Source organism: Theropithecus gelada, chromosome 14, assembly GCF_003255815.1.
Source record: "Theropithecus gelada isolate Dixy chromosome 14, Tgel_1.0, whole genome shotgun sequence".
NCBI lineage: Eukaryota > Metazoa > Chordata > Mammalia > Primates > Cercopithecidae > Theropithecus > Theropithecus gelada.
The window spans coordinates 109,000,524-109,020,743 of record NC_037682.1 but is presented as its reverse complement, the minus strand read 5'-3'; the positions used below and the strand labels follow the sequence as shown (position 1 = coordinate 109,020,743).

The 20,220-nt window shown below is 52.7% G+C and overlaps 1 protein-coding gene across 1 annotated transcript in view; it reads left to right on the top strand.

The window, feature by feature from the left end:
• The window catches only part of DSCAML1 (DS cell adhesion molecule like 1), a 367,266-nt gene that overhangs the window by 297,061 nt on the left and 49,985 nt on the right, over window positions 1-20,220 (top strand). The window contains exons 12-14 of the mRNA XM_025355527.1: window positions 15,791-15,990; window positions 16,537-16,633; window positions 17,226-17,354. Coding sequence (XP_025211312.1) covers window positions 15,791-15,990; window positions 16,537-16,633; window positions 17,226-17,354 — 426 coding nt within the window. The remainder of the gene's footprint in view (window positions 1-15,790; window positions 15,991-16,536; window positions 16,634-17,225; window positions 17,355-20,220) is intronic.

Here is a 20,220-nt window from a genome sequence, read left to right as displayed (position 1 = left end):
GTCACCCCCTCTGCTCTTCCCTTCTCCCCTTATGAGTCCCCCTGATTGGGCAAGGGGTGGATGGTATAGACTCTCTGCTGGATCTGAAAGTAGCAGGGGGAGGAAGCAGGATAGCACTCAAGGGCTGAGGCCTGGGTGCTGAGTTATGCTGGCCTGGGCCTGATGCTTGGCCATGCCACAGCTGTGGGATTTGGGGGACCATCACCTGCTCTCTCCAGCCAGGAAATAATCATAGTCGGCCTCACCTGCCCAGCCTCCAGGCAGCAGAAAGGGTCCCTCCCTGGCTTATGCCAAGCTAGGGAGTCCCCTCTGGAGACCTGGGGACCAGTGCCCACCCCCACCCCCACCGCCGCTGAAGGGAGGGAGGGGAGGAAGAGAGAATGAGTCATTGTGATGATTTCCATGGCAATGATATCCGGCTGGCTCTTCGGCCTCACTGATTTTGAAACTTCACAGAATAAGGAGCAACACTTTGACTCCTGCTTCATTAAACAGAGGCAAGGAGAGAGGCTGGACACGTCCTCTCACCAGGCCAGGCTCCCCGCTGTGGCCCCCATTCTCAGAGGAGCAAGGAGTCAGCAAACCTCCTTGAGCCCTCGCCAGGAAGTCTGCAGCCCTGAGCCGGCTGCAGGCTCTCCCAACCCTCTGCAGAGCCCAGGGAGGCCAAAACAAATGGTTCATTTAGGGGACAGAAAGGTTCTGACCCTGGTTCATGTCCCAGGGTTCCTCGCTATGCCCTGGGTAAACTGGACACAGTCCTTCTCGCAGGGACTCAGTTTGCTCCTCTGTTCAGAGGGGTCACCATCCTCCTGTCCCTTTCCCTCGCCCACTAAGGCATGACTAGAGCTCAGCAAGTGGGTTGCGTTCTGTTGTGCCAGTGGAGACTCGAGGGCATGTGTCGCCAGTTCCAGGCCCCAGCATTCAGAAGCTGTAGCCTTTTTGGGGAGCAATAGGAAAGATGAAGATAAGGCTGAACCAACGAAAAGTGGGAGATCTTACTGACCTCCCAATGTGAACAGCATCATTGGAACAATCACATCACATCCCAAACCTAACCCCAAAGCGGACGTTTGTACAAAAGTTTCAAGGTCGAATAGAACAGTCTCCATGTGGAACAATCTCCATCCTCGCCCTGGTCCCCTGACAAGCAAGGAGGTTTTATTGAAGGGATAGGAGGGATGAACCTGCCCATGCATCCTCCGGTTCCAATTTAAAAGTGCTTGTCCCTAAGGATCTCATCTGGGCTCTTACCTCCTTCTTAGAGGCCTTAGCCAGTGGTGGCAAAAAGCACATCACCACCACTTCACTCTCATCCCTGCAGTCCCCATGACCACAGCGCTGAAGAGTTCCCAGATGAATCTGAGCTCCAAGGTATCATAAAGGGCGAGACCAGATTAATCACAAAACTGTTTGCATCCTATATGTCAGTCAAGGTGAAGGTGCCAGCAAACGCTCCGAGACGAAAGAGAGTCAAGGTTATCATGAGGTGGCTCAATTTAATAGATAAGAAAATGCAGGCAGGCACAGGGCTTAGCAGTGCCTCCAAACCCTGCCCTAAGTGGGCAGCCCAGAATTGTGCCCCCAGCTACAGCTGAAGCCCCTCTGAATGGTGGGGCCACGATAAATTGTTGGATCAGCCAAGCAATAACCAGGTGCTTCCTGAGCAGCCCTCGGGTGTCCAGCCTGGTGACAAAGACTGACAGAGAGAAAGGTGAGATTGAAGCACCATTCCTGCCCTCCAGGAAAGTACAGACTCATTAGGAAGCTGGAACTGACCTCCGGGAAACAAGACAAGATCACGTGCTAAAATGTTCGGCACTAGAAGTGTGATGTGAGGTTACAGAAGGAAAAACCCGAGGTGGACAGACGTGGTCAGATGGAGCTTCCCAGAGGGATGGGCTTGAGTTGGGTTTGGAAGGGCAAAGGGAGAAAGGAGGCATCCGGGTAGAAGGAGGAGCATAAGCAAAGACCCTGGGGGCAGGAAGCCCGGGCAGGCAGTGAGGCGCACACCTGACCAGAGGGTGGCTGCTGGAGACTAGAGGAATGGGAAGTATGGTTCTGAAGTCTGGACATGATGCACTAGATGATAGGAATGATATTAAGATCTTCAGCATGGAATGGAGAGAAAATGGAACTCTAAGAGTCACTCTGAAGGAACAAATACCAGGCCTTGATGAGGGCTCCACGCTGAGAGATGAGGATGATGGCCCCACCAATAGAAATGGAGTACATGGGAATGGAGGGGTGACATGTTCACTGTGACCGTGTCAAAGTGGAGGTGACACGGGGTGCCCTGAGCAGCCAGACGCTGGCTGACACTCTGCCAGGATCCTCCCTAGAGCTGTGTACTAGACCAGACAAGCCTAAGGCTCCCACCCTGCTAAAGTGACTCATGACTTGTGTGACTGGCAGGTGTCCTGTCCTGAGCCAGAAAGCAATGAGACTGGGAGCTGAGTGCAGATTCACCTAGAAGCCTGAGCCCCCACCCGCCCCTCCCTGCCTGGTCCTCTGGGCCTCTCAAGTCCACAGAGACTTGAGACATAGGAGAATTCGATTCTAAAGAGCATCTTCTCCTGTCTGTGTTTGCTCATGTCCAGCCCTGGCACTGTTCATCCATTTCACAGCAAAGAGCTTGAGCCAGGTGCTGGGGAGGATATCGGGGGCAAGATGGGCATGGTCTTTGCACACTCCTGCACCTGCCTGCCTACCGCCAGCTGGGGCCTTTGGGGCTGGGAGCATAACAGGGGGTGTACTCCCCATAGAGCAGGGAATGTGAAGCCCATACAACCTGGTACCTAGGAAGCCCCCCTACCCTGTCGCAGCTCCATGGGGCAGAGGCTTGGCTAGCATCCCTAGGCACTCTGCACTGAGAAGGTCTCATCACACACTGGATCCCTGCATTAGCTTCCAGTGGCTGCTGTCACAAAGTACCACAAGCTGCATGGCCTGAAACAACAGGAACTTATTCTGTCACAGTTCTGGGAGGCTGGGACTCTGACATCCAGGTGTCGGCAGGCCCATGTGCTCTTGAAAGGGAAGGAGGCTTCTTTGCCTCTTCTGGTGGTTGCCAGCAGTCCTCGATGTTCCCTGCACGGTAGACACATCACTCCAATCTCTGCCTCCATCACCACATGGCCTTCTCTTCCTGTGGCTTCACATCCTCTTCCCTCTGTGTGGGTCTCTTCTCTTCTTATGAGGACATCAGTCATGTTGGATTAAGGGCTCGCCTTACTCTGGTATGACCTCATCTTAACTGACATCTTGATTGCATCTGCAAAGACCTTATTTCCAAGTAAGCTCCCGTTCACAGGTAGCGGGGGCGAGGACTTCAACATATCTATTTGGGGACACAGTTCAACCCACAACAATCCCATGCCCAGCCAGTGATCTGTTATTGATAACTCCATGCTTTCCAACATCTGGAAACCGACATGCTCTCCTTCCCCGTATCCTACAACTGCCACTGTCTAAATGAAAAACAGTCTCCTAGCCAAAAAAAAAAATCCCTCTAGGTCAAGTCTAAAAGCCCAACACTCCTGTGCTCAAAATCTCAGGGCAGGGTTCAGTAAACCGGGTCTCAGATCTGGCCAGTGGTCTATGTAACTGGAAACCAGCCACACCCATTCTTTATGTTGTGTTGTCTGTGGCTGCTTATAGGTACAACAGCAGAGTTGAGTCCTTGCAATGGAGACCTATGGCCCACAAAGCCTAAAATATTTACTTCAGGCCCTTTACAGCTCTAGAGTGTTCACAGAAATGACCCAGAAGTACCTTCCAAGTGATCAAAGGAAGATGGCATGTCCTTCTGTTTCTGAAAGGATTCTGATGTTCAGAGTCATTTCTCTCATGTCTAAAATGGAAATTAAAAATACTACCCACATCTTAGGGCTGTGTTTGGAGAAGGGAGGGTTAATGAGATAATTCATGTAGAGCATTATCCATGGTACATGCACATAATAAGCTTTCAATAAATGTTAGCTATTATTATTACTATCATTTTTCCAACATTCTCAGGAAAGTAGAGGACCAGGCCAGGCACAGTGGCTCACACCTGTAATCCCACCATTCTGGGAGGCGGAGGAGGGAGAATTGCTTGAGCCCAGGAGTTCAAGACTAGCCTGGACAATCAGCCAAAAATACAAAAATTAACCAGGCATGGTGGCACACGCCTATAGTCCCAGCTACTGAGGAGGCTGAGGCAGGAGGATCGCTTGGACCTGGGAGATGGAGCCTGCAGTGAGCCATCATCATGCCACTGCACTCCAGCCTAGGTGACAGAGTGAGATCCTGTCTCAAAAAAAATAAATAAGAAGTAGAGGACCAGGCCCGGCACGGTGGCTCATGCCTGTAATCCCAGCACTTTGGGAGGCCGAGGTGGGCAGATCACGAGGTCAGGAGATCAAGACCATCCTGGCCAACATGGTGAAACCCCATCTCTACTAAAATACAAAAAATTAGCTGGGCGTGGTGGTGCGCCCCTGTAGTCCCAGCTACTAAGGAGGCTGAGGCAGGAGAATCACTTGAACCTGGGAGGTGAAGGTTGCAGTGAGCCAAGATCGTGCCACTGCACTCCAGCCTGGTGACAGAGCAAGACTGTCTCAAAAAAAAAAAAGAGTACCAGAGGAAGGGGGAGAACTGGGTCCCCGTCTTCATTTGAGAACACTCCCCGTCCTGCGCTTCTACTCTCTAGCAAGGAGCCAAGAGAAGCGGTGACTGGCTCCATTTTAAAGCTGGACAAAGTAAGGCCTGACGAGTTTGAGGGCCTCAACTGGACCCCCAGTGCAGCAGAAACAGCTCTGCAGTCCAAGTCCCCAATCATTCTCTGTGACTCTCGCCCCTACCCCTTGCACACATACTGTTTGGGCCAGTTCTGCTCCCTGTGTTCTCCTCCCTGTGTACTGGAGCAGTGGACAGCCAGGGTCCCATGGGCCCCAGCTCCCCCGGCACCTCCCCACTGGCTCTCGGCGCTGAGGCTGATTGCTTCCATGCAATCTGAATTAATCTCATGCTTCAGGTGGAGCTTGGCTAATCAGGGGAGACAAGAAGCCGAAGTGGGTACAATCAAATTAACAACGCCATGGCCCTGGCTCTTTAAGAAGGGAAAAACAAAGCAGGCACCAGAAGGCACCCCCTCCCCACTCCACCCCCAGCCTTTCCCAGGGGAGGCCTGGAGATGCCGCTGCTGTCGAAGGCTGAGCGAAGCGCTGCTCCTACCCACCCCGCCGCCGACCGCCCCGTGCGCCAACAATGCCCCTTTGTGGCAGCTTATCTCACACCGCCAAACAGCGCTGCAGCTCTTGTCGGGAGCTTGTTAACAAGGAGCAGCGACACAAGGCTTTGGGGGTAGAAGGGGAGTGAGGTGGGTTGGGGAAAAGGAGGGGCCCCCTCACCTCTCAGGGGTGCATGTAATCCTTTCAGAAACAAAAGGAGATGAGAGCCTCTGAATACACGGGCTCCCTGCTCCCTGACAAGGTGGATTCACAGAGCCCTTGAGAGGCTTCAGGGCACCTGCTGTCCCTTGGAAAAGCCTCTCCCAGAAGGCAAAGAAGAGGACATCCGAGAAGGCCTTTCATCATCCCCAAAGCATCCTTTTTGGCGACAAGCTCTATGAGAGTCCCGGAGAGATTTCAGTTAGACTTTCAGAAGGACTTCCCGACAAAGTCAAGTCCCTTCCTGATGAAGAACACCTTAAGTTTGCTGCCCTTCTTCCAATCCTGTTGCCTCTGGGATTGTCCTGCCTGAGGCAGCTGCTGTCACAGGAGGTAGAGGAGGGCTCATCCAGCCCGGGGGTTCTTCTCCTAACCACGTGAGAATTACTTTGGGGTAAGGATGGGGAATGCAGGTGCCCAGGCCCACCATGGAACAATTAAGTCAGAGCCTGGGGGATGGGGTGGGATCTGTGTAATATTTTTTAAAAACTTCCAAGGTGATTCTCAGGTGTAGCCAGGCCTGAGAACCTCCTCAAGACCCTCCTCGAGACCAGCCACCTGGAAGTGCAGACTAGCCTAACCCCTTGGTCTCCTGGTTCCCAGACCAATCTTCTTTCCCCCAAATTCACGTGCATTTCTCTTCAGAGAAGCTCGACTTGGCACCCCCATTCCTGGGCCCTTGATTCTGCTTCAATGTCTACTGGCTTTCTCTGACGTTCATAGGGTTTTTTGTTTTTTGTTTTTATTGAGACAGTCTCACTCTGTTGTACAGGCTGGAGTGCAGTGGTGCAATCTCAGCTCACTGCAGCCTCCACCTCCTGGATGCAAGCGATCCTCCCACCTCAGCCTCCCGAGGAGCTGGGATTCCAGGCACACAGCACCACACCCAGCTAATTTTTGTATTTTTAGTAGAGACAGGGTTTCACCATGTTGACCGTGGCTGGTCTCAAACCCCTGACCTCAAGCGATCCACCTGCCTCGGCCTCCCAAAGTGCTGGGATTACAGGCATGAGCCATCATGCCCGGCCAACATTCACATTCTTTCTCACATCGTGGATGAGACTACAAATGGCCTCAGCCATGGCTTGACTCTGCCACTTACTAGCCATGCGACAAGGGGCAATTTACTTATCTCAGCCTCAGTTCCCCATCTGTAAAGTGGAAATAAAAATCGGGTTGTGTGAGGATTCCATGAGTTAATGCAGGTAACAGAACTCAGAACAGTACCTGGCACATAGTAAGCTCTCAGTAAAGAAACTGTGATGATTATTATCGTAGTCATGCCCATGAATGGGGTGAAGATGTGCCCAGGCTTCCTTTTGGAGTTCAATGTTCCATGCTTCTGTTGCATTTTAGCAGCCTCTCCCAACAGCCCGTGGCATTCTCATCCCATTCCTTCAAAATCCTCCTTCCCACACGCACTGCTCGCTCCTCTCCTTTGGGTATTCATAACTGAATCTTCACTCCCTGGTGACTTGGGGACTTGTCAGAAACACCAGCTGAGCTCCAACCACCAGAGGAAGAGAGGCCAGGAGACAAAGATGGGGAAGGCCAGACTCACCGTTCTCCCCAGCTCCTGCCTCCAGCCCCAGCCTGCCCTAGACTGGCCTCCTGGCCCTGTCAGCCCAGCCCTCCTCCAGTGTCCAGCCTCTTTCAGAATCCCCCACTTGCCTTCACTCTCCCCAGAATCTCTCCATGTGGGGAAGAAAAACCTACACAGGAGAAGGCTAGGATAAACCAAAAGAAAGGTGCTGACCAGTTGTCAGAGGACTTGAGACTCAGTCTCCTTCTTGCCACTCACCAGCTGTGTGACCTTACACAAATCACTGAACCTCTCTGGGCTTCCATTTCCTCACTGGTTCTGTAGGGGATAATAGACCCAGGCCACCTCCTTAGTAAGAATGAAGCTGGAGGCAAAGGATGCAGCACTGCTTTGTAAACTGCAAGGAGCGGGCCTGCCCCAGCTTATTATTAAGTGGGACCCCAGTGGAAGGGGGGATCTGGGGGAGCTAAGTAGGGGCCAAGTAGAAGCAGAGTTTGCAATCCCCGTGGCAGGGTCTGGGGACCCCTAGAACTCTACCTCCACGCCTGGGGGTTGGTCAGAAAGTGTGTGGATGCCGGGAGTGAGTGAGGCAGCAGAGCTGTCTCGTGGTGTTTTAAAAATCTATCAGCCTCTCACATCAAATTAAAATGTAAATAGCAGCTGGTCCGAGCAGGACCTCAGGGGTGACAGGAGCCGGCCTGCGAGTAATTTCACAGACGGGAACCGGTTACATCAGATTCTGACAACTGTCTTGTTTCTGAAATTGATTTCCTCCCTCCTCGGCTTGCTGCCCTGAAAGGGCCCTGGAGCAAGGGGAGGGGATGATTCCTGTTCGGCTCTGGTGCCTTTCTCCTCTTCATGGTGCCTCCTCTCCAATGGGTGCCCACCCATCGGATCCAGCAGAAGGAAGTCTGGAGTTTCTGCATGGTTATAAGGCAGCTTCCTAAGCCCCAGTGGCCCAGCAGGGCTCCCTGCTCCCCTGAGTGAGCCTAAGTGCGGACTGGGGCAGGTTGCCCTGGGGCACTGGAGGAGGATGGCAAAGGCACCCAGTAAAGCTCTCCTTTCCACAAATATGAGCCAAGTCCTGGAATAGAGATGCTTCTGCCCTGGAGAGTCTCACAGTCAGACACAAGGAGGCAAGGAGGCTGCCGGAAGACACGTGCCATGCAGGGGATGCACCACAGGAGAGGCCTGCATGCAATGTGGGGTGTCAGGGAAGGGCCCTGGAAGTCCTCAGGAAGCCTCCTTGGCCTCCGCCAGAGTTTGCCCCCATCTGATCATCACAGTGCCAGGCACTGGGAGTGTAACCGGGGCTTGAATGAAATGGGCCAGCTTCACACCAGGGCCTTCACTCCGCCAGGGTCTCAGAGAGAAGACCCTGCCCCACCTAAAGCTGTTGTATAGGAAGGAGTTGTGGATTGAGAAGGAGCTCACCCACACCACTGTGCCTAGCCCTAGCCCTTCCCTTCTCCCCAGTCCCCAGAAAGTCTCCCCTGCACCCCTGTTTGTAAAGAGAAATCAGATTTCCCTGGCAGTTAATTGAATTAGATTGCAGGAAAGCAGAGAAGTTGTATTTCATTAAAGCCTCCTGTGCCCTATAGAGCAGTGAGGTGCTTTTGTGACTGTCATTAGCATTTGTCACGCAGGACCCAGCCCTGTGCATACAGTCCCCTCCCCACCCCGGCTCTCCCACCTGCACCCCCAAAGTAGCAGTCCCCACTGCCTGCCCCAGGAGTACCTGCTGCAGTTGCCCCGCCGCAGAGGCCACAGCTTTTTGGTGACAGCCAAATTCCATTTCCAAAAGCCAGGGACTGTGTGCAAGGGTGGCAGACAAATAGGTGGCTAGAGGTGGCCAGCCCCCTTAGAGGTGGAAGAACCACTTTCTGAAAGCCTCAGTTTCCTCATTTGAAAAGTGGAGATGATACGACCCACGTTCATGGTTGCTGTTGGGAGGAACCACTGAACGATAGGCCAAAAAGCAGAGGCATCCAGCTCAGGGCCTGCTTTGTCAGGGGAACTCGGGCATGTGGGAGGCCACGAAGCTTCGTCAAGAAATACATCAAGACACAGGCTTTGGAGCCAGGGCATAATAATAGTGCCTACCTCAAATGAGTATATTCATGCAAAGTACTTAGAATCCTGCCAGGACATGGTAAGCGCCCAATAAAAGGGAACTATAAAAGTGTGTGTGTGTGGAGAGAGCGTGTGCACTTATGGACTGCAGCAGTGTGGGGAGACATGTGTTAAACAAGCACATCAGGGTACTGACATGCAATTGATCATTGCATCAGGGTATGTGTGTGTGGTGCCGTGCATGGGTTTATGGTAAGGGTGTCAGAGCATGGGCTGTAAGGGTAACTATGTTTGTGACTGTTGAGGTGTGTTTCTGACACTGCTCCCGGTGTGTGGTGTGTGTCTGTGTATGTGTCTGTGTGTGTGTGTTTGTCTGTGTGTGTCAGGATTTGTACTCCTGGTGACTGCATATGACCATATCCCCAGGGAATTCATGGTGGCCACCTTCACCCAGAAAGCCCTGTGGGATACAGCTGGTCTCCATATAAAGAAGGTTCAATCTTGTTTATTACTGCAACTCAGTGGAGCAGAGAGACCTTGTAGTCCAGAGCAAGAAGTAAGGGAGAGGTGGAAAAAGATGAAGGATCGATGGGGCAGGCACCTATGCCCTGGACTTCCCCCTATTAAGGGGCTGCCTTGTTAAGCCCGCAGTACAGCAGCCAGGAGGGCGGAAGCTCCTATTTGTGGGCACAGGAGGACACCGTGGTCCTTGGAGGCTGGGTGCAGGGTCTGATGGAGGGGCACAGTGGCAGAGTTCTCTGTTCCGGTTAGTTGGCAGAGGAAGAGGGGAAGAAGATTCCCTGCCTCTTACCCAGCACAAGGGCCCGAAAGCCCCCATTTGCAAGGACATGAGTACTCCGATTCAGAGAATCACTTGGCCAGACAGTGAGCCACATTCCCAGACCATTCTTCCCTCTTCTGAGACCCCGGGCATCCCCAAGGGCTCAAAGACAAGGGGCCCAGATCCAGGCCTTAATTGACTCCTCTCTGTGAGGCCACAGGTTGTCTAATTCCAGTGCAGGGAGTTTACTGCTTCCCACTGTGGCCCTTTTCCCAAACAGCAGAAAATACTAGAACATTCCTTCTTAGGCCAAGTAGGAGGTCTTCCCTTCCCCCCTTGCAGTATCTCTCCCTTGCTCCCTGGGTTACTAATTCCCAGTTCTCAGCATGCTTTCAAGTCAGCCCATCTTCCTGGTCACACTCCAGCCTGTCAATGTCCTTCATCAAATAGGGTCCCCAGAACAAGACCTGATATTTCTTGGTTAATGTTAGGAACAGGTAACCTGAGCTTGTAATTATGAGTCCTAGAGAGCTGAGAAATCACATTCCCAGTGATGCCGGGGCACCCACCTTTTGCAGCATCGCTGTGTTCAGTATTGCCCTCTGCAACCCATCCTCTTTTGAGATGCTCTTCTGCTTACCAGCAACATGACCTTGGGCAAATTGCTTCCTTGCATCGCCTCAGTTTCTCCATTTGCCAAAGGAAGGGTCTGTGTCACTGATCTATACCAATGCCATTCAGTAGAACCATAACGTGAGCCAAATAATATGTAATTTAAAATCATTTCTTTGTCATATGTTAAAAAAAATTTAAAAAGAAACAGGTGAGATTAATTATAATAGTATATTCTATTTAACTCCATACATCTAAAATATTAACAGGTAGTCAATATAAAACTTAATGACAGCCAGGCGCAGTTGCTCACGCCTGTAATTCCAGCACTTTGGGAGGCTGAGGTCGGTGAATCACCTGAGGTCAGGAGTTCAAGACCAGCCTGACCAATATGGTGAAACCCCATCTCTACTAAAAATACAAAAATTAGCGAGGTGTAGTGGTACACGCTTGTAATCCCAGCTGCTTGGGAGGCTGAGGCAGGAGAATCACTTGAACCCAGGAGGCGGAAGTTGCAGTGAGCTGAGATTGTACCATTGCACTCCAGCCTGGGTGACAAAAGCAATACTCCATCTCAAAAAAAAAGATATTTTACATTCTTTTTTGTTCTTCCTACATTTTTGAAATCCAGTGTGTATTTTATACTTATCACACATCCCAATTTGAGCTGGCTGTATTTCAAGTGCCTATTAGCCCCGTGTGGACAGCGGCTGCTACAAATTCAGCAAAGCAGGTCTTCATCTGGGCTCTGCGATGCTAGGATGCTAGGATTCTGTGGGATCGCCTGGCAAGTAACACCTGAAGCCAGTAACTTGAACACGTGTATTTTCTGAACTTGTAGGAGTAACAGACATGGGTCTTATACAGCCTTCCACTTCCCAGATTCACGTTTAGGGGCAAGGCCTGGAAGGAAGCTGGCAGTACTCCCATGAAAGGATACACATCCATCTTACTACACCAGGGCTCCGCTTTCCTTCTTGCCTGAGGTGTGCACCTTTCACATCCACCATTTTCACATCCGCCATTTTCACATCTGCCATTTTCATATCTGCCATTTTGGACATTCAGCAGACCCAGTTTAGCTAATTGGCTGATTGCATTCACCTGCACTGGCAAGGCTGGAAAAGGAAATGACTTCTGACGTAGTTTTTTCTTTGGGCCTTTTCCATGGAGTCTGGTAATGCATGTCAAACCACACACCCTTTTCCATGCCACTTGTACTTGTGAAGTAGTCCTTATTACCTGGCACCCAGTTGTTTTGAATTCAGGGGCTCATTATACCAGCCCAGTGGGGTTCTGCCTATCAAGCTAGGACCGGCCAGAGCTGGCTGACATCAGTGGGTATAGCCTATGATACAAGGAACCATTGGCCAGGCCAAGAAGAGCCACTTTGGACACTTCAATAGAGGTTGACTCTGGCCAGGTCATCTTTTGCCTAGGACCACATTCTCTGACATTTGCTTTCAGTACCACAGTCTATCTTCAGGCCACAGACCTAGGCTTTTTTCCTCTACCCAAAAAGACCCTTGTCCTGCCACACAAAATGAAAGACAATAGTCTATGTTGCACATCACGTTTCTATAAAGAAGAGCTCCTGTCTTGATGGAACCCCTTGGGGATAGGAATAGAACCCAGGTTTCTTAGCAGCTGCTGTGTGGCAGGCAGTTTACATATGTGGGTTCAGTTTGTCCTCACAGTGCTCCATGAGGCTCAAAGAAGTTAGCTTTAAGGGGTGGAAGACCACACAGCTCACAGCCACAGAAGCAGATCCCAGGCTGGCCTGGCCCCCAAGCCCCTCAAGCTTCTGTCCCCTTCCTCATGAGAGGGCTCCCCTGAACTAGCCCTGAGTGAGGGTTGTGGTATGTGGTGCTCATTGCCATCCTAAGCTGGTGGAAGGGTGAAGGGACCCTGTCTCAGGCCCCAGGTATGGTTGTTACCACACACAGCAGGGCTGAGGGGCCAAGGATCCCTGGGGACCCTGCTATCCCTGGCTGCCCACAGGACTGAACAAAGCTGACTAGAAAGACAGGTTCCCTGAAGTGGGAATGGCATGTATTGGATACACAGGTTGTGCACTGCTCAAAAGTACATAGCCTCAGGGGTAAATGGGGTCTGAAACGTGGTCCCTGCTTCACTGGCCAAGCTGTGGCTCCTGGCACCAGGCAGCATCCAGCCAGAGGCGTGGTGGGGGTGCCTTTGTAATGCACACATAGGCCCTGGAAGGGCTACTGCAGGCCTGCCTGGAGAACAGAACAGAGGTGTGCTGAAGAGCTGTGAAGTCCTCCTACCAAAGACTGACTCTCCCTCCCAGCCCCACTTACACACACACACAAACACAAACACACACACACAAAAACACACGCACGCACACACACACACACACAAACACACACACGCGCGCACACGCGCACACACACACACAAACACACACACACAAACACACGCACACGCGCACACACACAAACATACACAAACACACGCACACACACACGCGCACACACACACAAACACACGCACACACACACGCACGCACACACACGCACACACACAAACACACGCACACACACAAACACACACACACACACACACACACACACTCTGTTCCCCTGCTTCTCTGTGGCTTCAGCAGCAACCTCTCAGGAATAGGATTCCTCCCCAGGAAGGAGGCCTCAGGGCCCGACCCATGGGGGACCCAGGCCCCAGTCCCCTGTCCCCTTACGAGCCTCCCCAACACCCAAGCATCTCAATCCTCCAGTAAAAATGGAGGTATCTGCAATGCAAGGCCCGACTTGTTGATGTAAAATCTTACTCTATATTCCACCCAGGTTTATACGAGTGAATTATGCAAATCTTTGATGGAAAAATATTCCTCCGCACATCCTTGAGAGTGTAAAACCTTAGTCAATAATTCATACTCGGATGTCTCTGACTGCAGGCTTTTTCTTCATTATAACTTGCACCTCGTTATTTGTCTTTCGCATTTTATGGTATATCCTAGTGTAATGCCGTGCATTATAAAATTTATCTGCTTCATTATTTGATGAGCTGGGGCTGGGGAATGTGCTGAAAGGCTGGTGCGGGGGCCTGGGGGCCAGGGCTGTCGTCAGCATCAAGTCCCGCATGACAAGGCAGCAGAGGAGGTGGCTTGCTGTGTGGTGTGACTTCAGGGAGCCAGAAACCTCCCTTCATCCCCCCTGCTCCTGTCCCAGACATCTCCTCGCCCACGGACTGGTGTCAGATGGCACCACGGCAGCTCTGTGGCTCCCCTCATTTCTTCAAAGGCCTATTTGTCCATAAAAGTCAGATGTCCCTGGAGAGTTTGCTGGGAAGAACTTTGTCTGAGCAGGCCTTTAAAACTGGGGGAGAGAGAAACCCTGAGAATACCCGAAAGGAAGGAGGAGAAAGGGCCAGCTGTCGAAATGGAGCAGAGACAGTGCGGGGGCGGTGGGGAGACAGGGCGAAGCGGGTGGGCAGGGAACTGGGTTTTGAGGACAGATAAGACAAAGCCCGTTTTTGCACGATTGCCCAAAGCAGGCCAGTGACCAGGATAGGGTGAGCTAGTCTCTGTTGTGACAAGAGGTATTCCCCTGAATGGGGGTGGGGGTGGGGGGTTTCTGATTCTTGCAGCCAATGACAGCCCCTCCCCATTTGTATACTCCAGGATGGTTCCTGGGCACCCCTCCTGAGACAAGAGCCACTGGAAGGCAAATTTTCCCAAAGAAGAAAAGGACGAGGATAGTCTCCAGCAGCACCAAATCACTGACCTTCCTGGGACATGCCCCGCCTATGTCTGCCTTGGAGCCTTGGCTCAAGCACATTCCCCTGCCTGGGCGCCCTTCCCTCTGTTCTCCCCATTTAAGTCTTGCCGGGTCAGGGGCTGTGCATTTCTCCCCGCATAGGACTCACCACTCTTCACTGAAATTGCTAGTCTTGTCTGTTCTCATCACTAGAGTGAAACTCCCTGAGATCATAGGAGTTTCAAACATGAGATCACACCATGTTTGTCCTATTTACTGTCAGCTCCAGAACCCAAGACAAGACTTGGCACGTAGTAGGTCTTAATAAATCGTTGCTGAATGGATGGACTGTGCTTTCCCTGATGCCCCTCAGTCAAAGTTAATGTCTCCTAACCCTTGGATGACACACTCATCAGATTTTCCTCCAGTTCATGTTGTCGGTGCAGGTATCTGTCTTCCCCTCCCTCCGGAGGCGAGGACCCTGTCTCATTGTCACGTGTACCCCCCAGCCTGGCACGAGGCCTCATGATGGCATAAGTGCCCCATGTGTGTTCGTTGAGTTGGGTGGAGAAGAAAGGGGACAGGGTTTCGCTGCAGCTGAGACCGTCTTTCCCCTGCCCCTCCCCTCCTGCTGCTGCTGCCACACGTGCTCAGGCCCAGAGGAGGGGCCAGTGATTGACAGGCTTCTTGTCTGGGCAGTAGGGACAGGGGTGGGGGGGGCGGGTTCCTGATGACCAGCCTGGGCCCTGGTTGTTTGCTGGTGATTTTCTCAGTCCTGTTAGCACTGCTTGTGGATGTTTATTGTGGTGGTGTCCAGGGTTTTCCTTTGTATCTTGTTTGAAAGAACAGGAGGGAGATGAACAAGCCTTAGCCATAGAGAAAAAGCAGAGTCTTGGTGTTTTCAAGAAGGCTTCCTAACCTGGGGTCCAGAGGCCGCTAGAAGCTCTGTAGATCTGATTCAGGGGGACCCATGAATGTGGGTGGAGAGAAAACCACATTTTTTCACTAACTTCTCACTGAAATTTAGTATTTCCTTCCATTTTGAACATAAGCAACAAAGCGCAGCAAGAGCAGCCCCTGTGACTGTCACCAGCAGAAATCCTCAGATATGCTCCCATCACATCACAGTGATTGCAGATATCTCAAAATATCACTTATACGCAGCACTATTACAGGATCATGGTAATACAAGACAGCAATTATACGAGCTACCGCTGGATCTTATTTTGTAAAGAGTAGTAAAGAACACATACTGATATGTGATATACAATATCGAAGGTTTGCTTGTTCGTGTTTTCAATATTTGCATAACCATATTTCAATATAACTGGTTTCCTTTACAGTTCTATGTATGGCATACCTGTAAAAGCATTCTGAGCCCGGTCCACTGCCTCCCCAGAGGAGGAATGTGGGGACCCCTGGTGAAGAGGGAGGCTGTCCCAGTCATGGATGGGTGTGGGAGAAGGGACAGGCCAGTGGAGTTCCCTGTACTCCTTTATTGGAGCCTCTCCTGGGGGAGGGACGGCTGGGGCGGGGGCTTCTGTGCAGGGCACGCATGCCTCCTCCAGGCTGACCTCACAACCCTCACGGGGCCTCCTCCACCTCCGCCCCCCAGTCCCGGCCATGATTACTTCCCACCCCAACACCACCATCGCCATCAAGGGCCATGCGAAGGAGCTAAACTGCACAGCACGGGGTGAGCGGCCCATCATCATCCGCTGGGAGAAGGGGGACACGGTCATCGACCCTGACCGTGTCATGCGGTACGCCATCGCCACCAAAGACAATGGTGATGAGGTCGTCTCCACGCTGAAGGTGAGTGCCCCACCCCAGTCCTGGGGGACCCCGACTCTCAGAGAGTGGGGAGCCCACAACTATCACATCTGCATTCGAGAGGCAAATGGGGAGCCTGGGAGCCCCTCCCCACATCCCAAAAATGTACCTCCCCTTTCCCACTTATTTCCCCTCTCCATCCAGGAATCTCTGTCTCAGAACTTCACTGTATCTCCTTTCTGACAACCCCACAGCAATCAAATGTGGTTTCCTCAGTCTCGCCTTCTTTTCTGGAACCCCCGGGGGCTCCATTCTCCCTTTTGGGACCCCTCAGCCCCTCCCACTCCCCTAGGACTCCTCAGCCCCTCCCTCCCTCCCTCCCTCTGGTGTCTCCTCCCTGTATGAAGCCCTCCATACTTCCATCTTTGGAAGTCCCTGGGAAGAGAAGACCTTTGCAAAACCCCTGTGGGTCCCCCTCCCAGAACAAGAGGGCCTTGCTGATAGCCCTGGAGTGGCCCCTTCAGCTGACCAGCTCTAAAAGACTCTCCTTGTTTCCTCCCTCTCCTTCCCCTGCTGGTGGTCTCCCAGCTCAAGCCCGCTGACCGTGGGGACTCTGTGTTCTTCAGCTGCCATGCCATCAACTCGTATGGGGAGGACCGGGGCTTGATCCAACTCACTGTACAAGGTACCTTCACCTGCCCCGCCCTTCCCATCCCACCTCCCCAGGGCCCAGGGGCCCACTGCTAACTCCACCTCAAAGAGCAGGGGCCACAGCCTACACCATGGTGGAGGATGACAGGAAACTGCCTTCTGGGGAAAAGCCTCCCTCCACCTGCCCAGGGTAGGGAAATAAGACCTTTCCAGGGACTTAGACAGCAAAAGTTTGCAATGGCTACAGCCGCTATTGATTCCACTGCCCCTTCTGGGGAGGGGTGGAGGAGTCAGGTTCCTGGGTCCAGGCCCCTGCAGCGGGTGTGGGAAGGGAAAGTCAAACTGGGAAAGGGAAGGGGAAAAATGCCGTCAGCTAACAGGAATCCCTGCAGAAGAGTCAGCCCTCTCCCAAGCCAAGAACAAGATGGTAGCAAGATAGGAGAGTAAGCCAGACCTCCTCAGCCTCTGAGCCCAACTGCTGGCCTCCTCCAGCTCCCACCCTGCTCAAACCCTAGGGTGCCAGAGTCCTTGGCAAGACCCAGGCGATGCCAACCCCCAGGGCCAAGCAGGAGGCCAAGCTCCCTGCTGCCCTCCTCACTTCCCTCCCCTCCCCTGCTGCACTCCAGAGCCCCCCGACCCCCCAGAGCTGGAGATCCGGGAGGTGAAGGCCCGGAGCATGAACCTGCGCTGGACCCAGCGATTCGACGGGAACAGCATCATCACAGGCTTCGACATCGAATATAAGAACAAATCAGGTAGGTGCTGGACCAGGAGGGTGACAGCGTGGCCTGCCATGGCCCCTTGTGCCACGTGCCCTGCCTGTGCCCTCTAGGGGGACAGCCCCTGAGCCTCAGGGCTGCCCATCCAAGCCAGACACACAAGCACCCACCAGTGCACAAGCCGCTGTGGCTTCTGAAGGGAGGGACACTGGCCGGGCTAGGAGTCCAGGTGGAAGATGGAGACCCCCAGTTGATGGGTAGTGATGTCAGCTCCTTTCCAGGACTGTCCCTGGGCCAGGGTTCCCAAGGGTGGTCCGATTTGAAGCCGTGTAAGGGCACTGAACCCAGGGCTGTGGGCTGTCTCTGGCATCAGAAGCATCATGGGTTTGGCCAGGTCATACGGGTGCTCCTGGTCTCGGGTGAAGAGGATGATTGGAGATCAGAGAGCTGGTCCTAAGAATGGTCCCCACAAGTGGGTCATGGGGGGATAGGAGACCCTGGAAAAGCTTGGACCTAAATTTCCTCTAAGAGCCCTTCCCAGCTGGGCGCAGTGGCTCACGCCTGTAATCCCAACACTTTGGGAGGCTGACACAAGTGGATCACCTGAGGTCAGGAGTTCGAGACCAGTCTGGTCAACATGGTGAAACTCCATCTCTACTAAAAATACAAAAATTAGCCAGGCATGGTGGCACGCCCCTGTAATCCCAGTTACTCAGAAGGCTGAGGCAGGAGAATTGCTTGAACCCGGGAGGCAGAGGTTGCAGTGAACTGAGATTGTGCCATTGCACTCCAGCCTAGGCAACAGGGGGAGAGTCTATCTCAAAAAAAAAAAAAAAAAAAAAAAGCCCTTCCCAGAGCCCTCCTCTCAGACCCCAGCTGGCTGCTGTGCAGCCGCCCTGCCACTGTGAGGCACTGTGGGGCGCCATGAGCATCCTGCATCTGGGGACACTGTCATAGGTCCCATGGTCAGGTGGCAGGAATGGCAAGGAGGGGCCTCAGTGGGGAACAGAGTGCACCTGAGTGGCTTCACAGCAGGGTGAGAAGAAAGCAGATGTCTCACTCTGGATCCTTTGTACCTTTTGAATTTGATACCATAAGCCTGTATTCACTCCTCAAAATAATTACAAATTAAATTAATTACAAATAAAGCATAGAAAACAGTAGAGTCTAGATGACTCAATCTTCCTCAGTCTCCTTCCCCCACCAGCTCAACTCCTCTTGTGGGTCCTTGCTTAGATGGAAGGTTTCGTTTTCTCCTGAAGCTTCCAGACCCTTCTTCTCCCACTTAGCACAGCAGCGGCCATTGGCTGGCTGGCTGTCCTCTCCTCTCGATTGGCCAAGTCCTGTTCCTTTTGCATTTCCAGCACCCGGCGCAGGGCCCGGCCACATGGTAGATGCTCAGCAAGCGTTGGCGAGTGAGTTGAAGTGGGACATGTGAAAGCGAATCTCTGAGCTGCATTCACCCCTTGAGAAGCCACTGTGTCCAGGGCCCTGGGACAGTCATCTTTGATACACATGTCTACAGAGACAAACCCTATTCTCAGACGCTTCTGGTCTAGTTGCGGTCAGCCACCCAGGAGTTCAACCTGAGTGCAGGAGGGCCGCAGATCTAAGGAGGGGCTAGAGCCAAGAGGGGTTGTCTAGGAAGGCATCTGTCTGGTCCCCTGTAGATGCTGCACTGAGATGGGTCTTGGGTACTAAAAGGCAACAGGCCAAGATCTTGAGAAAGTGAAGGACAGAGACCAAGTGAGGGTGCAGTGTACACCGGGAAGTGGCCTATGATCTAGCACAGGGCTCACAGATGCAATTCATGGGCAATAAATCTACAAAGGTGCTTTGGGGCCAGGTTGGGAGGGAGGCATCTGGGTTGAGCTTTCACTTTGCTGGGGAAGGTCATTGAGAGCCACTAACAATGTCTGAGCTCCCGGGGGAGACTTGAGCAAACATAGTGCCTTAGAAGAATGAATGTGAGTGGAAGAAATTGATATCCAGGAGAAAAGAAAGGAGGCCATTGCAGCCCTGCTGTTAGGGAAATGTGATGAGGCAAAGGGGACAGAAGGGCTGACTGTGTCCATGTCACATCTCAGGGCTCCCTGAGATTGGACACAGGCCACCCAGGAGGAAACAGGAAGGGCTGGATCCAGAGGGTGACATCCCACATGGCATTGCACACCGCCTCCCTGCCGGCGCACATCTGGAATGGGAGGTGGATGCCTGGGCTGTCGCTCGCGCCCCTCCCCCTGTTCCTTCTCCCCCAGGCTGCCCTGATGCCTGTTGCCCCTCCAGTGACCAGTCTCTAATGTGTGGGAGCCTCACCTGGGGCACCACTCAGCAGGGGCGATGTGGAGAACATCACACATCTGGAGAGCAAGGCAGAAGGCAAGGTGGAAAGGGAAGATGCTATTCTTAGAGCACATCCATGTCTTCCCCTTCTGGCTCCCTGCAGGATGAGGAACTGCGGTAGACCACCCCAGCTAGGAATGCCAGGATGGGTGGGGAGGGTAGAGGGAGGGATGATGAAAGCTCAACTTCAGTCTCTGCCTACCACGAGGGCTTTGCACTCTTAAAGAACTAAGTCACAGGACCCGGGGCACTGAGAAGGCAGCCGGTCCTTCCACACCTTTGGGTGGGATGGCTCCAGCACAGCCCACCCAGACAGGCATCTGTCACATCCTGGCATTTAGGAACAGGAGTGCCATGAAAACTGCAGTGTGCTATCATTGGAGGCAGGCAGAGACCCTGGGCATGGCACAGCTTCCCCATCTGTGAAGTGGGGGCGGTGATGCCTACCTCATGGGATTGTTTAGAGGATTAGAGAGAACGCATCTATGATAGCATGGGGCTAGAGCAAACTTTTAATAAATGTAAGTTCCTCTGTCTCTTCTAACTCAAATACCTCGTG